General features: G+C 32.3%; 2 protein-coding genes across 2 annotated transcripts; both read right to left on the reverse strand.

The window, feature by feature from the left end:
* Positions 1-703: 703 nt before the first annotated feature.
* On the reverse strand, positions 704-2,257 carry LOC109806994 (HMG-Y-related protein A). The gene is made up of 2 exons (XM_020369547.3): positions 1,710-2,257; positions 704-1,448 (listed from the first exon to the last, which is right to left on the reverse strand). Exons 1-2 carry the CDS (start codon positions 1,761-1,763, stop codon positions 969-971), a joined length of 534 nt encoding a protein of 177 aa, XP_020225136.1. The 5' UTR covers positions 1,764-2,257; the 3' UTR covers positions 704-968.
* A 153-nt stretch (positions 2,258-2,410) lies between these two features.
* Positions 2,411-8,073, reverse strand: LOC109806919 (glutathione S-transferase DHAR3, chloroplastic). Its single transcript, XM_020369471.3, has 6 exons — positions 7,757-8,073; positions 6,680-6,770; positions 6,401-6,544; positions 6,044-6,161; positions 3,357-3,497; positions 2,411-2,753 (listed from the first exon to the last, which is right to left on the reverse strand). Exons 1-6 carry the CDS (start codon positions 7,968-7,970, stop codon positions 2,667-2,669), a joined length of 795 nt encoding a protein of 264 aa, XP_020225060.1. The 5' UTR covers positions 7,971-8,073; the 3' UTR covers positions 2,411-2,666.
* Positions 8,074-14,774: the final 6,701 nt, after the last annotated feature.

The raw sequence follows: 14,774 nt of genomic DNA on the forward strand, positions 1-14,774 counted from the left end.
GTATAAAAAGTGAGAATTTCTGTTAGCATCAACGCAAACAGATTTCCAAATACCATTGTAATTGCATCAAAAGTGAACTTCCAGAGTTAAAAACTTAACTCTTTATCAACACCGGAAAAATATACGTACTAATTCACACCAAATATATTTCTTTTACCCGTTTCTAATCTAACTGCTACTCCACCCACTGTTTCAAAAAGAAAGATGGAATATTGCGTGCGCAATAAATGATCAACCAATACAATATTTTGCACAAAGCACTAATCGGCAATCCCCTTTGTTAATGTTAAAATTAGTCACCATTATAACAAGATTAATTAGGGTAACAACACACTTTTCAGTGTCTTTGGATAAGGTTTTAAACATTGGCCACAGTTGTAAGAAAGTCCGCATCAACCTCCTAAAGTAACACGAACATTTTTTTATTTTTTTTTTTTATGTTTTTGTGTTATTAACTAAAGTTTAAGTCCTCTTGCGAGGTCAATAAACACAGGGTATATTAGATTCTATGTAAAGCCTGCTTTCTTTGAAGTTTCACAACACTAATTTAAATGCATGATTAATCTAGAGCATTTTAAGAATAACAATTACCCAATTTTACTTATTCCTCTAAAAAGTTTTTAAAACAAAGAATTATTCCTCAAAAAATTGATCCGAACAAAACATGCAAGCAACCCAATAAAAATCTAGACAAGAATCAATCTAAGATGAATAACAGAGATTGAAATTGTTGACATGAAGAATTTTGGATGAGGAGTCCATTAACTCTAGTCTCTCTACCCATTGTCCTATTTTCACAATTACAATTACAATTTACAAACCAACAAAGCCTCAGCAATCAGCAACTGCACTACACAACAATTCATACACAGAAGAGAATCTAGTCAACACAACTGTTACTTAGTTCCATTTATTCTCCCCTTTTTTAGAAACAACACTTCTCAAACACTCACAACAAGGCTAAATTGTTAAGCACCAACTTCTGTTAACACGGGCTTGACTTTGGGAGGCCTGCCTCTGGGCCTCCCAGAGGCCTTGGGCGGGGATGTTTCCCCAAATCCTCCAGCAGGCCGGGCCATCTTTCTGGGCCGGCCTCTGGGCCTGCCACTCCCAGGCGAGGCCTTGGGTGGCCTTGGGGAGCCATCTGGGCCCTTTGGAGGGCGACCTCTGGGCCTGGGTGGTGGCAGGATGGTGCCCGGAGGAAGAGGCTCCCTGGGCTTGGGGGGCCTGCCACGGCCACGCCGCGGAGGCGCGTTCGGGTCACGCTTGGTGTAGTTGTTCTTCCAAAACACTAGAACCCCACTGTCCCTCATTTTCGCCAGGTGCACATTGAGAAGTACCTTGTGTCCCTGGGGCAATCCACCGTACGTAGATTCTATGTACTTCGAAATTGAAGACTTATTGGAACCCTTCCCCTCATTCAACGCTTCAATTGCCTCCAAAATCATCTGAAAAAAATTCACACACCCCAACTCATCATTTCCTTTTAAAAAAAAAAACTAGGGTACGTTTCGTATATAATGAATTAACCCTAGTTTATTTTTCTTCTACATCGAAATTCCGCTGAAATTATAACTAAAAGAATTAAACTGGACTTTTTTTTTTAATTTCGACAAGATTCAGATCAGTAGGTAAATGTAGAGTAATTATAGGTTAGAAATTTGATAAAGTAAATTTATTTTGTTAAATGAGTGGTAGTTAGAATTTACCTCGGGGTACGGAGGGAGTGAAGGAGATTTATTAGTGATCTCTCCAGTTGCCATTAAAGTTAGTTGCAGAGTTTGTTCGAAGCTTTAGAAGCTTGGAAGCAAATAGAGCTTTCACAGAACCTGCGAGGAAATGAGGATCTGATTTGAAGGGTGATAATAAATAATATAAAAAATTATTTCTTTACCAAAAGGGAAAATGGACGGCCAGGAATGGCGGAGGGGGAGGTGATCGGACGGATGGGTGTAAATTTGGGGAGCACGCACGGATCGGTGACGTGGCAGTGGTTTTATTTTTGATGGGGTTTTGAAAGTACGAAGATGTCCCTGGGTTATGGATGTTGATTGCAGTGAAGGTGGGGCCCGCTGGAAGCCGAACCCGGAATGCGAGGTTATTGTTTTGGTGAGGGTAACAGAGGCAGGGTCCAAATTGGTGTAAAAGGACCGTACAATATTTTCTCTCTTAACCACTGTGTGTCGTCTCGTCTCTCTCCTTCGGATTTTGTTGTTCAATGTTCGCTGCCAGCTATGGCCGGATTACTTTCTAGTTTGTTGTACATTAACAGATTCTACACCCAACAATACCTATGTACTATTCCTTATAACATAATTCTAATTGTTTTTAAAATATTGTTATTTTTTAATGGAGAAATAATAAATGAGAGTAATTCTATTTATTTTAGGGAGTGCAACTATTCTTAATGTGTTAAGGAAAATAAGAAATGTAAATTCTTATTTATTTTAGGGAGTGCAACTATTTTCATCTACATGCAATGCAGTCTTCTACATTCTTTGTGGCAAACTACTCTTAATACATAATTTATTCCGTAGTCCATAGTGCATGAACAAGGCTATATAATACACGAAACAATGTAGGTTTTGAATTCTTGATGGATTTCTATTTGTTGGGGGTATAGTGCTGAGACTCTCATGGAAATGATAGTGCATGATCCGCGGATATTAGCCCTCCACTTTAGGACGCCAACCTTCAATGACATCCTGTGGTTGTGCACTTGTTTTAATGAACGATTCCCTCGAGAAAATGGCCTGCATTAGTAGCCATAACAAATAGCAAATTAAAAGAATTTTCAAAGCTTTACTAGCTATAGTAGGCATAGCAAACAACAAATTCAAGCAAAGAATTCTAGTGCATCATGGGTCAACTACCTAACAAACAATCAATTAGTGAAGTTATTCAGAAATTAACCCCAGGATTTTAGTATACATCAGTAAAATTTAGCCAGTGTTTTATTAATATGATACCCCAAGTTGGGTTACAATACTAGGTGAATATTTTAACTTTTACAGCATTCCTACAGTCATTACAATTTACAAGGTATGCAAAAGCGGAAGCATCTTCAGTGAAATCATTCGAGTTTTGTACTCTGATGAAATTCAGAACTCAGGTCTTTCTTCTTGATGAGCATTTTCAGATATTAATCTACGGATTTCAACATGGACAATACAGAATATCTTTTGGAGATAATTTCCACAAATTTAATAAACTACTAGTGTTTGAGAAACGTTGTCAATATACATATGGATCTACGGATGTAGCCTCCTGCATACAATTCTAGATTCGAAAAGATCCTTAAAAGTACAAGAAAATGATATGAAGATGTTGAGTAGGTAGGCTTATCTTGAACATACCTTCGTATAAGACTTCAAATAGGTAAGTGAATCAGGCACTGTCCATTTCTTATAATGCCCCAAAGCAATCTCCAAATGGTATAGCTTTGGTGCAAGTGAAAGGTCAGCAGCAGATATCTCTTTACCGTTGATGAAAGGACCCTACAAAGAGGAAAAAGAACAGTAAGTTAAATAAAGTAGAAGGTTCCCTGCAAAAAGACCCTTCCTCAAATTTTAAAATTAAACTAAGATAGAATCTAGAAAGATAAATACAAGAAAACAAAATCCTACAAGATGTAAACATATAACCATCTTTGGATCAAGTTCTCCATAATCAATGATGGATAAACAGAATGATATTACAGGAGTGATTGGGCCCCTTAAATTAATCGAAGAGATAGTTTCCTTATGCTCATCCAAGTCAAGGAAATGGCTAGTAGAGTTTCCCACTGAGAATGGAAGATATATTAGCATATATCTCCACCTACTAGGTTGGAATCGCGCAATTGTACCTAGTTTAGGGGGTTTTATTTAGGGAAGCACAGTCTATACTGGATCAAGAGTTCTGGGTCACTTGGTCCCTAAGTTTTGACCAGTCTTATTTAGGTGATGTAATTAGAAACCACAAAATCAAAGGACTAAATTCATTTTCAAAGAGAGCCACATTGTAGGGAACAAGATTTCAAAGAAATCCCAATGAGACACTTGCAATGCCTAAGAAACCTAGGTGTACCACTAGGTTATCTTCTGAAATTAGAGAGGACGGTAAGGTTTTGGCAGGGTATTAAAATACTTGTCCCCATATCCACATTTAGAAGAAGAAAAAATCTTGATCTATACACGCCTGGGTAATAACTTCAATGCCCTTAGCTTTACTCACTGAATATCTATATTCTTGTAGCTGCATTTTGATTAACTTGAATATGGTCTCTTAGCATGTGTCTATTTAACAAACTATTAAAACATGAATACTAATATTAACGATGAAATAATAAAACCCATAAAAAGAGTATTAATTAAAGTATAATAAAAAAATTATGCAAATAAGGGTAGGGTTGGGTAGTAATAAGTCATAGCTAGACCCATTTGATCGGAAATTTTTTTGGGTACCCATTGGGTCTGGGTCCATTTGACATCCCCATGTGAAATACATTCTCTTTCTCTGATTTTCTAATTTGCCCAGTCTACTGTTGCTGGAATACAGCATTAAAATTTCATCCAAATGAAACCCTAATTGATTGTTGGTTTGACTTTTGTTCGATACTATAAATTCCAAAAATTGTTAGAAGGTATGATATTTCTTTATGCCATGTAGTGTGTCGCAACTCATTTTTTCTGCATTTTTTTGATAGAATTGCATTTAGATGGCTCAGTTTGTTGCTCTTTCAATTTAGTTGTGCTACCTACGTGTAGGAAAATTTGTACCCATTCAAATATGAAATCATAATGGAATATTCCCTCATCTCTCTCTGAATTCTCCCTACCTTTTTGCAACTATTTTGATCACCAGAGTACTCTTCTACCATTAAGCTACTCCCTGGTCAAGAGAACTTATTTAACTTCTTGTCACAACTGATATCAGAGATTTGATCTCTGGAATGCATGCTGATGGCTGTGCTACCAAAAATCAGACATCAATCCATGAGGTGGAGTGATCCTTGGACAGAAGAATCAATGATATTAATAGAGTTTGGCAGAACTGAAACTGAAGATTGAGGCACAACCCAATGCGCATCGCAAATCCTCCCCAATAACACCCAGAGGTGTCTTCTGCAAGATATCATGCATCTCACCAAACATCAACCTCATAATTCATATGCTACTTGCATCTCCAAAATTAAAGGAGTGGCTATACAAGAATGAGCAATTTTTAGTTATTGATATAATACATCTCCTGAATCAAAGGTCCATTTGGCTTCAATGCATTTGAAGGGTAGTAAGTTACAATGGCACCTGCTTTATATTAAATCAAGGTTCCTGTTGTACCCTGATTGATCAGATTATGTAACAGATTTTTTTTTACGCTCGTGAGATTTTTGAGGATCCACTCTGAGATGATACAAGTGAAGCACACTAAATGTGTAAAGGAGTATATCGATACAGGAATTAAAATAAACAAGGTCTCTTGACCAGGGAGTAGCTTAATAGTAGAAGAGTACTCCAGCGATTAAAAGAGTTGTGAAAAGGTAGGGAGAATTCAGAGAGGGAAGAGGGAAAATTCAACTCTGATTTCATATTCAAATGGATACAAGTTTCCCATTTGTCAGTAATATAATTAAAATGAAAGGGCAACAAATCAGTCACCTGGTTGTAACATGTAGGTTCTGTTCACAGCTATAAAACAGCACCTCAAACAAATATTTGAGAGATGAACTACAAAAGTCCCACATAATAAAGCAAACCCATCTGAACAACACCAAGCAATATATAGGCACTTTATAAATGTAGGAATACCATCTGAAATATCCTGTTGTATGTTGGTATATCAACTTCAGGTAATTCACTTTTCACACTTTACCATTTAGCTTAAACCTTACCAGAGTCGAAGTAGGAATTTCAGTTCAAAAATGGGAACCATGAAAGTAAGGATAATGTTTGATTGAAAACCAGTCCATTGTATCTCACTATCTCCTCTATGGCTGAAAGCATTTCATCACTGAAGAACATTGCACAAAACTAGCAGAGATAAAAGCAGAAAAATGCCATACATTTTCCTTGATGTAATCATTGAAAGAGCTCAATTCAGTTAGTAATGCCTGCTCTGTTCCATCATTGGGATCCTTGCTCTTGAGAAATCCAATAAATGTAGAAAAGATCTTTGACCCCCTACAGACAAAAACCGCACATACATTAGAAAATTGGACTACATTTAATTTTAATATAGTTATTTAAACATCAAAGAAAAGGTTGAAATGGAGTAGAAGGGAAAAAAACTGTATTCAAGCTAGTATGAGTTCATTGTGCATTTTTCTAAATTCAAAGCAATGTACAACTAAGAACAACTAGATCTAAATAAACTTTAAGTGTATTCAAATGATGAGCAAATCTATAAGCCAAATGCATACACTGTTGCCTTTTCAGGTGGGGTCACCAATGGTGGGCTAGGATACTTCTCTTCCAATGTTTGTGTAATAACATCTGAATCGGGAACCCACTTCTCATCAAACTTTATAACAGGAACTTTACCGTCAGGATTAACTTTAAGGAACCTAAACAAGCAAAACAACAGGTAAGGAATAAAAAAAACATGTGGCCTTGTAAGTGATTCCATTTTATGAAGATAACTCTCCAAGAATTAAAAAAAGGAAAATAAATTATCCAAAAAAAATGGAGCAGAAGATCACCATTCTGGCTTGTTGGTCAAATCCACCAACTTGGGGTCATAAGGAAGATGTTTTTCCTCCAGTGTCAACAACACCCTTTGGCAAAAAGGGCCTGAAAAGACAATTCAAAGAGTCACACTAACAGATTATAGGTACAACTCCGAGTTAAAGCTCAAAAAAATACCAACAAAAATCATCTGTTTTCTTAAATACAAAACATAGAACCACTAGGGTCTACCTAATAGTGAAGGTTAGAGTAGTATGCATTAAATCTTAAGTTCGAACATGGTATTGTCATTGTAATTCCTTAGGATAAAAAACAAAATACTAAACATATGCAGAGTTAGCTCTATAATTTCAGGATAAAGGCTCTTCTGGCCATACCTACATGGAATTGAAACAAAATACATGAAAAATCAATACCTACTCTCAAAATATGAGAAATCACCGAAACACTTCTACAATTATACACATCAGGAGATAGCGGGATATGGTTCAGATAAATTTCTCAATAAGCAACTATAAGATAAGAAAGTAAAAATGTGCAATAAATTAAGTTTCTCCCATTCCTCTTCTTGAAGTGTTTCTGGAGAAGTTTTCTCATTTAACTTCTGAAAAATCTGATTTAACCTTGTTCATAAGCTTTTTTTTTTTTTTTTCATAGACTTGATTCATGCGGTTTAACAAAGCTGATTTTAATTTCTAAGAAAAATTAATTCATTTTACCTTTTTATTTTCTTCTTTCAAGAGTGCTTATCGAGAAAAATTATCAAAAACAGACCAGGTGACATTTTAGTTAATTTTGGTATAAAAAAAATGACAAGAAAACATTTACACAATCCAAACAGCCCTTAAAATTTGTGGAAAATTGAGAAAATGAACGTGGACATAAATCAAGTCTAGATACATCCTAATTTATATTCCTCCATCTTCACACATGGCCACATTTCTCTACTTCTTTCATGAACATCATTAATCCCTTAATGTGATTGTAATTTGAATCTCCACCGAAGAAACCAAAGCGAGTTGTTCAACACAGAACGAAAAGGAAACAATAAAAAGAAAAAAAAACGTAAAAAGGCGAGAACGTGATATTACAATCGCCGAGCCTGTTAGGTGTGGTGACGGAAGCTTTAACGGCGACTTCGAAGGGTTGGGAAGGAGGAAGGGAGGACATTGAGAGCACCCTGAGAGGCTTCTTCCTGAGAGCGAAATTGTTGGGGAATGAAACGACGGCGTTTGGGCGGAGGCGAAGGTGGTTGACGGTGGCGGTAAGCGCGCACGCCGAGACTTGAACTCGCACAGTGGACATTGGCAGCGTCTACTCTGTACCTTTCAATGGTGAAAGTGATGATGAGGTTGCCTTTTCTTTTTGTTTCTGATTCCGGCAATGTTTACGTGTCACTATACAACGCTTCCACAACATGTTTGCTGAGGAAAACATGTGTTCATTATATAAAATAAGTCGTATTATATATTTATTCATTAAATGCATGGCATAAGAAAAGTTATTTGTGATTATTAAAAGTTATTATTGCATGTATAATAAATAAATTATTTTCTATCGATAAATATAAATAATATATGATTTTTAAGATTTATTAATAAATTTTTTTTTTCCCTTCAAAAAAAAATAAATATATTTTTTTATATTGATTAATGGTCTTTGTAACACCATTTATAATATAGTTTTTTCTGTAAAAAAATAATTAAGACAGTTTAAAATTATTTTGAAGGAATATTTACATAACAATTTTTTTTACGTGAATTTTTATTACAGTGCGCTATGAGAGAAATTTTGTTTACGTGAATTCTGTTAAATATGAATTTTAGTATAACTTTTTTAATATTTTTTTACTAATAATTATCTGTAATTAACAATTAATTCTTCAATTTTTATATATTAAATATGAATTTTTATTTTGTATTTAAAAAATTTCAGAAATTTTTCTTTAATGAAAAGGTTTCTAGAAAATTTTAGTTTATTATTTAATTTAATATTTGTTTATCATAATTATTAATAAATTAAAATTTAATATTTTTAAATAAATTATCAATAAATAAAATATTATATTATGATATAAATTATTTATCATCAACTTAAAATATAACTTATATATTATTGTTTAAAATATGTTTAAAAATATCTATTTATATAAATTTTAAATATAATATATATTTAAAAATAGTAATTATTTGTATATATAATTTATTATAAATTTTATTTATATATAATGAATATTTATTATGTGTATTATACATATTAAAATATTATTTAATATAATTAATATTTTATTATGTTGTTATGATTTTATTTTTCTATATTTGATTTCTTTTGTTTGAAAAATCTTGAAGAAACAAAATACATTTAAATATAGTTGTTTGAAGGATAATAATATTATGAAAGATATTATTTCATGCAAATAATATAGAAAAAGAAAATTTATTTCATGAAGAATTTGTGACAAAATTGTTTGGTTTAAAACTAGTAAAATAAAATAAGATCAAATAAAGGATAAGTCCTTACCCGATAAAAAATTTATGTTATAAATGCTTAAAATTTAATTAGTTGTTAAATTTGGAGATATATATATATATATATATATATATATATATATATATATATATATTAATAAACACTTAGACAATTAGTTTAGTGGTTGGGTGGGGGGTTGGGGTAGCTAGAAACATGAGGACCTAGGTTCAATCTTCATTGCGATCATCTTTGTAATCTTTCTTATTTTTATCGAGAAAAAAAAAATACTTAGACAATTTTAAAGTGTGCAAATGTATCATTATTTAAGCACTTGTAAGATGTTATCCCATTTTTAAAATAATATATATATATATATATATATATATATTAAATTTTGACAAAAACTAAAATAGATAACTTGAAAATATTTTTACTCTTCACAAAATTAGTTGATTTTGATTTTAGTCCCTATGATCTTTTTTTATTGTTTCTCTTTAAAATTGAAATCATTGTTTTTAGTCTATAATTTTTGTATGATCATTTTTAAATACTTTTGTTTATTAAAAGATTAGATGAACATCTTAAGTGTAACATACGACTATTAATGATATCGTGTCAATGTTTGACACCTCTAAAATTTCGTATAGATCATTAAAATAATTATTATTTATCTATCTTAAAATTGTAACACTATGAGTCGCGATATTGTTACATTACTCTTGGTTGTTTTATGTTGTTAGATTGAGTTGTCAGTGTTGAGAGATTTGAGGGTTTGAGGATCCCTTTTCAGCTTTAGTGGTGTTAAGAGGGAATTCTCTAGGCATACACCCAATTTGACCTCGGAAGGAAGAGTGTATAAGGTTTATATTCTGAACAAAACCTTGTAAACTCATTTTCCTCAGCTTTCTAAAAAAAGGATTATAGAGAGAAGGCCTTTAGTCTGTGAACTCTTTTTTTCTTAATCTTATTCTCTTATTCTTCCAACTCCTTTCTAATTAAGATGTGTTGTTTGTGATTCAGGTAGTAGAAAATCTTGAATCAACTTGTTGTTTTGTTGTGGAGCCTCAATCGTTCTTCTTCTTCTACCTCGAAACCGAGCTACCCTTAGTAAGGGAAGCTAGATTTATATTTTCCTTGTTGTATGAGGAAGATGTTGGTGTTGAATGTTGTTTTTATTTCAAACTAAAATGGTTGAATTGATGAAAATGGTGAAGAGATGTGTGAAGGTTGAGATTGAGGTTGAGTTGCATGAAGGAGGAGATATGTTGATCTGCCTATGTTATTGTTGCATGTTGCTTTTTGTGCATGATTTGAGTTGTTTGAGTTGAGTATAAAACATTATCTCTTGATCCATGTGTTAGATTTCTATTGGATTTTAGGTTGTGGCTCAAAATCAAGTTCTGCATATGCAAAATTTTAATGTCACGTTGGGTGCCCCTTCAAAGCGCCAAGCGTTGTTTTAGCTTAAGGCTCTTTGTCTCAATCACGTTAGGCGTAGGATTGATGATGTTGGACGTGAGGAGAGAGACTTCTCTCAAGTTGGAATGGAGTTAGGCATGGTTGAATGGTGTCAAGTGTGGATGCCCTGAGTGCTCTCTAACTTAGTGACGTTGGACCCAAAGTTGTGTGACATCTAGCATGGTCCAACCAAAGCTCTTTGTCTGGATTTCACTAGGTACTAAGGTGGTGATATCAGGTGAAACTCAAGCAAACTCTGCTTGAGATACGGCTAAGCGTGGTGTTTTACCACGCCAGGCGCGAGGTCTCAAGGGCCTTTACCTTGGTCGCGTTGGGCATAGGTTGCATAACATCAAGCATAGGCAAGACAAAAAACTCTCTACCTAGATGTTGTTAAGCGCAAGGTGAGTAATGTTGGACGTTAGTTGCTAAAAATAACATGATGATATGGTTGATAATGTGTTGATTTCTTGTTGATTTAAGTTGTTACATTCCAATATAATGAATGATTTATAGAGATGACGTAGTATATGATGACTATGTTACGAGTTGTTATATAAGGAGTAGATGTGTGATGTGAGACATGTGTTGACCATGTTGTATGTTGGTTGTGTAGTTGAGTTGAATATATAATGTGTCGTTAAGATGTTAGTTGTTTATAGAGTTGAAAATGGGTTGTGAGATGTAAAGTTATGTGTTAATTTTGTTGTCGTGTTGTTGAACTGTGTTGACCACTTAGAACTATAGGAGATGTTTTTGAAAGTTGCAAATCTCATTGTGTGAATATTGTGTTGTGGTGCTCCGAAAGTCCAAATTTTTTGAAAACCCTTCCTGGTAAATTAACCCTTTAAGTGGGTGTTGTTTGTTTCTCCTTTAAGACTTTATTGGTATTGTGTGTGGACAAGGTCGAGGCATACCTATGTGAAGCAGCCATAGTATAATGGTCAGGTCGAGCTATATTGATTACAAGTGACCAACTAAGTAAAGTACAAAGTTAAAAACTTAATTACTAATAAAGTATCGAAAGGTTGTAGTATTTGAACGATAGTTGGTGGACTAATCTCATAGAAGGCTTGATTAAGTTAGCTAATATCGTGGTAGGTCCGTATCCAACTGTTTTATCTGAGAAATTAAGTTGTTGTGTTGTGAATATATATCTAATTTATTATTGATTAAGCAAGTCCAAAAAAATATCCTCTGTTGTCGGTTCGATAAGATCAAACCACTTAAACTAATCACTCCATATTGCAAGAGATCTCCTAGTTGAAATATGTGACAATGCATATAATTGTGTGTGTTAAACATATGATGTGTTCAGTTGGTTGTGTTATTTATATATGTTGACTGAGATGATCTATGTTGCTATGTTGAATCAGAGTTGTATTATGTTGATCTATATTGTATATTGTGTTGTTTTGTCGTTGTGTTGTTAAAGATAAGATGGTGACGTGATGTTCCTATGATGTTTTTATGTTGTTTGTTTTTACTCTAACTTATCCTTGCATATTTTCATGTGGTGTAGACTATGATGATTGTACGTGGTATGGGAGTAGAGTAGGGATAGAGTTGGTGAGTTGATGTCCTAGTGACATAGGAGCTGGAAGATATTTTGTTGACTACCTCGAGGTGGCATGCTTGTATAGATAATGTTGTTGCTTGATTGTAAACTTAGGATGTATAGTTTACCTTTATTAGAGTACTGTATTTATATTGCATCTTTGTATTTAGTTGATTTTCTTTATATGTGTGCAGTATAATACATGTTCTAATATTTGTAAACTTATAATCTTAAATTAAATATTTTCTGTTGCTAGTAGCTGTGTGGTACAATGTAGGAGTCAAGCCAGATTGTTACAAAAATAAATCAATAAAGACCAAAGATAATGATTTTAATTTTTAAAAGGATGAAAATTAATTTTTTTTATGGGAATCAAACAAAATTTATTTATTTTACTCTCATCAAAACAATGTTTACAAAGAAGAATGAAAAATAAAGAAAAAATTTATAGAAATCAAAATTAAAACTTCCTAATTTTATAGGTTCTAGAAACATAATTAAGCCAAATAAAAAATAAAAAATTTAACTAAATATTTTTTTAAAAATGACATTATACATCATAATAATATTAAAATAATAAAATTTACTAGTCACTATTTACCTAATTTTAATTTATATAAAAAGAAATTATTAATAAAATATAAGAAATTAATTATATATACAACCATGATTAAAAATGAAGAATAGTAAAATTTAAAAATTAAAAATAAATTATATATTTTTATAAAATCATGATTATAAAGAAATTATTGTGTTTTTTTTATCCAAGGGAATTCAACATTAGATATCAAGGGAGTTTACAATATTAACATACTTTCTTCAACCAATTGAGCTAGACTCTCTTGCTAAAAAAATTAATATGAAACTTTCAAAAATATTTTTCAGTGGAGAAACTCTTAAAAATCCTTATAAACATGTATGTAAATAAAATCTAAATATACATAAATTGTTTATAAGTTTTTTTAAATAAGGTCAAGATCATTTTTTAAAAATATTTAAAGTAGTTGTTAGTTATTTCATAATATAAAAAGTTTAGTTAATCAAAATTTCAGTATTTAATCTCTTTAAGAAATGAAGGTAACTATGTAAAAAAAAAAGAGTAATAAACATAGACCAGTAATAAATGTTTTTTTTTTTGGAAATAACATATATTAATTCCTGAACTGAAAGTGGTTTCTGTAACTGTTTTACCAAATTACATACAGGTCCTTAAGCTAATTTTCAGAATCGACATATATTATTTTGGAAAGTGATTCCAATTATTATGTTTAATTTGTTAAAATATAGTTTCGGAAATTATTTTCCAAAACTGTGTATGTTAAAATATAATTTCAGAAACTGTTCTATTTTAGAAACTACTTTCCGGAACTATCAGTAATTTCAGAAGAAGCAAAACAACTCTTACACACGAAAGAGGGGGATTATTCGGAAGAAGAAAAAAATGTGAAAGTAAAAGAAAATATTTTAAGAAATGTATTAAAAAAAATTAATAATTAGGCGTGTACTTAATACATAGATGGTGTAAATAGAAAAATCTAAAACTAAACACCCAAAGCCCATGCAGAGAAGCCGCTAAGCCCAAAAACATGGACTGGGAATGGTGTGGACTACCAAATGAGAACTTCACCTTTTACAGCGAAAGCCCATCAGGCGTTCGTATTTTGTATCAATGGTCATGCCAAGCCCAATCGTTGTTAACTTCATCCTTTGATCTAAGGTTTATATTCTGATGTGAAATGGGCCAAAGCCTAAAATAAAAATCAAACATGATGTGGCCTAACCACACCACATGTATATTTGCAACTTCATGAAAATATTAATCCAAATCTCAGCAAAATATGTAAGAATTTGGGAATTCCTGTGTGCATAGGTAAATCATTCGTGTCTTAAATGCAACGTACTTTTAGATGATAACAGAAAACCCTATTTTCTTACGAAAATTTCTATATAAAAAAGAGAGAAACATAATCATCATCTCGTGTCGCGTGGTATACATTGTAGAAATAAATTATAGGATCCATGTTGTTGGTAATATTTCCAATTTTTTTAAAAACCAACTTATAATAATCACCATATAGGCTATTATGAAGAATATCGTATATGTTCTTATTTCTAATGTTTCTAATTCTAACATTAATAGCACTAATAGTGGCTACTCGGTCTAATATATGTCTTACTTTATATTTTTATTTTTTGCATTTCGGTTCTTTACACCACCACCCACCACTACTCGAAGTCAATGCCCGTTGCTAGGATTATCTTAAGTTAGCCTCATTTTATAAAATTAAAACTAAAATTTATTTTTATCTTTTGTAACATATAAATCATAATTTTAAAATAGTTTTTATTATTGAAGCCTTTTCTTATAAATATGGTTTTTGTTTTATAAATGAGAGTTGATTCAAAACTTTATTCAAGGAGATTAAATCCAATTTTACTCGAAACAATGACTTAATGATATTTGTGAGTAAATAACAATGTTATTTTTTTTTAAATTATCCCTAGAAGGCTTTTTTCTTTTTTCTTGTATATTGATTTGCTTACCTTTTCCTTTAATGTGTAATATAGGCGTGGTTTCCTTGTCATATAAGATCAATATAGGAAGAACCGTATGTCTAGAATAT

Source organism: Cajanus cajan, chromosome 3 (assembly GCF_000230855.2).
Source record: "Cajanus cajan strain Asha chromosome 3, NIPB_CcT2T_4, whole genome shotgun sequence".
NCBI lineage: Eukaryota > Viridiplantae > Streptophyta > Magnoliopsida > Fabales > Fabaceae > Cajanus > Cajanus cajan.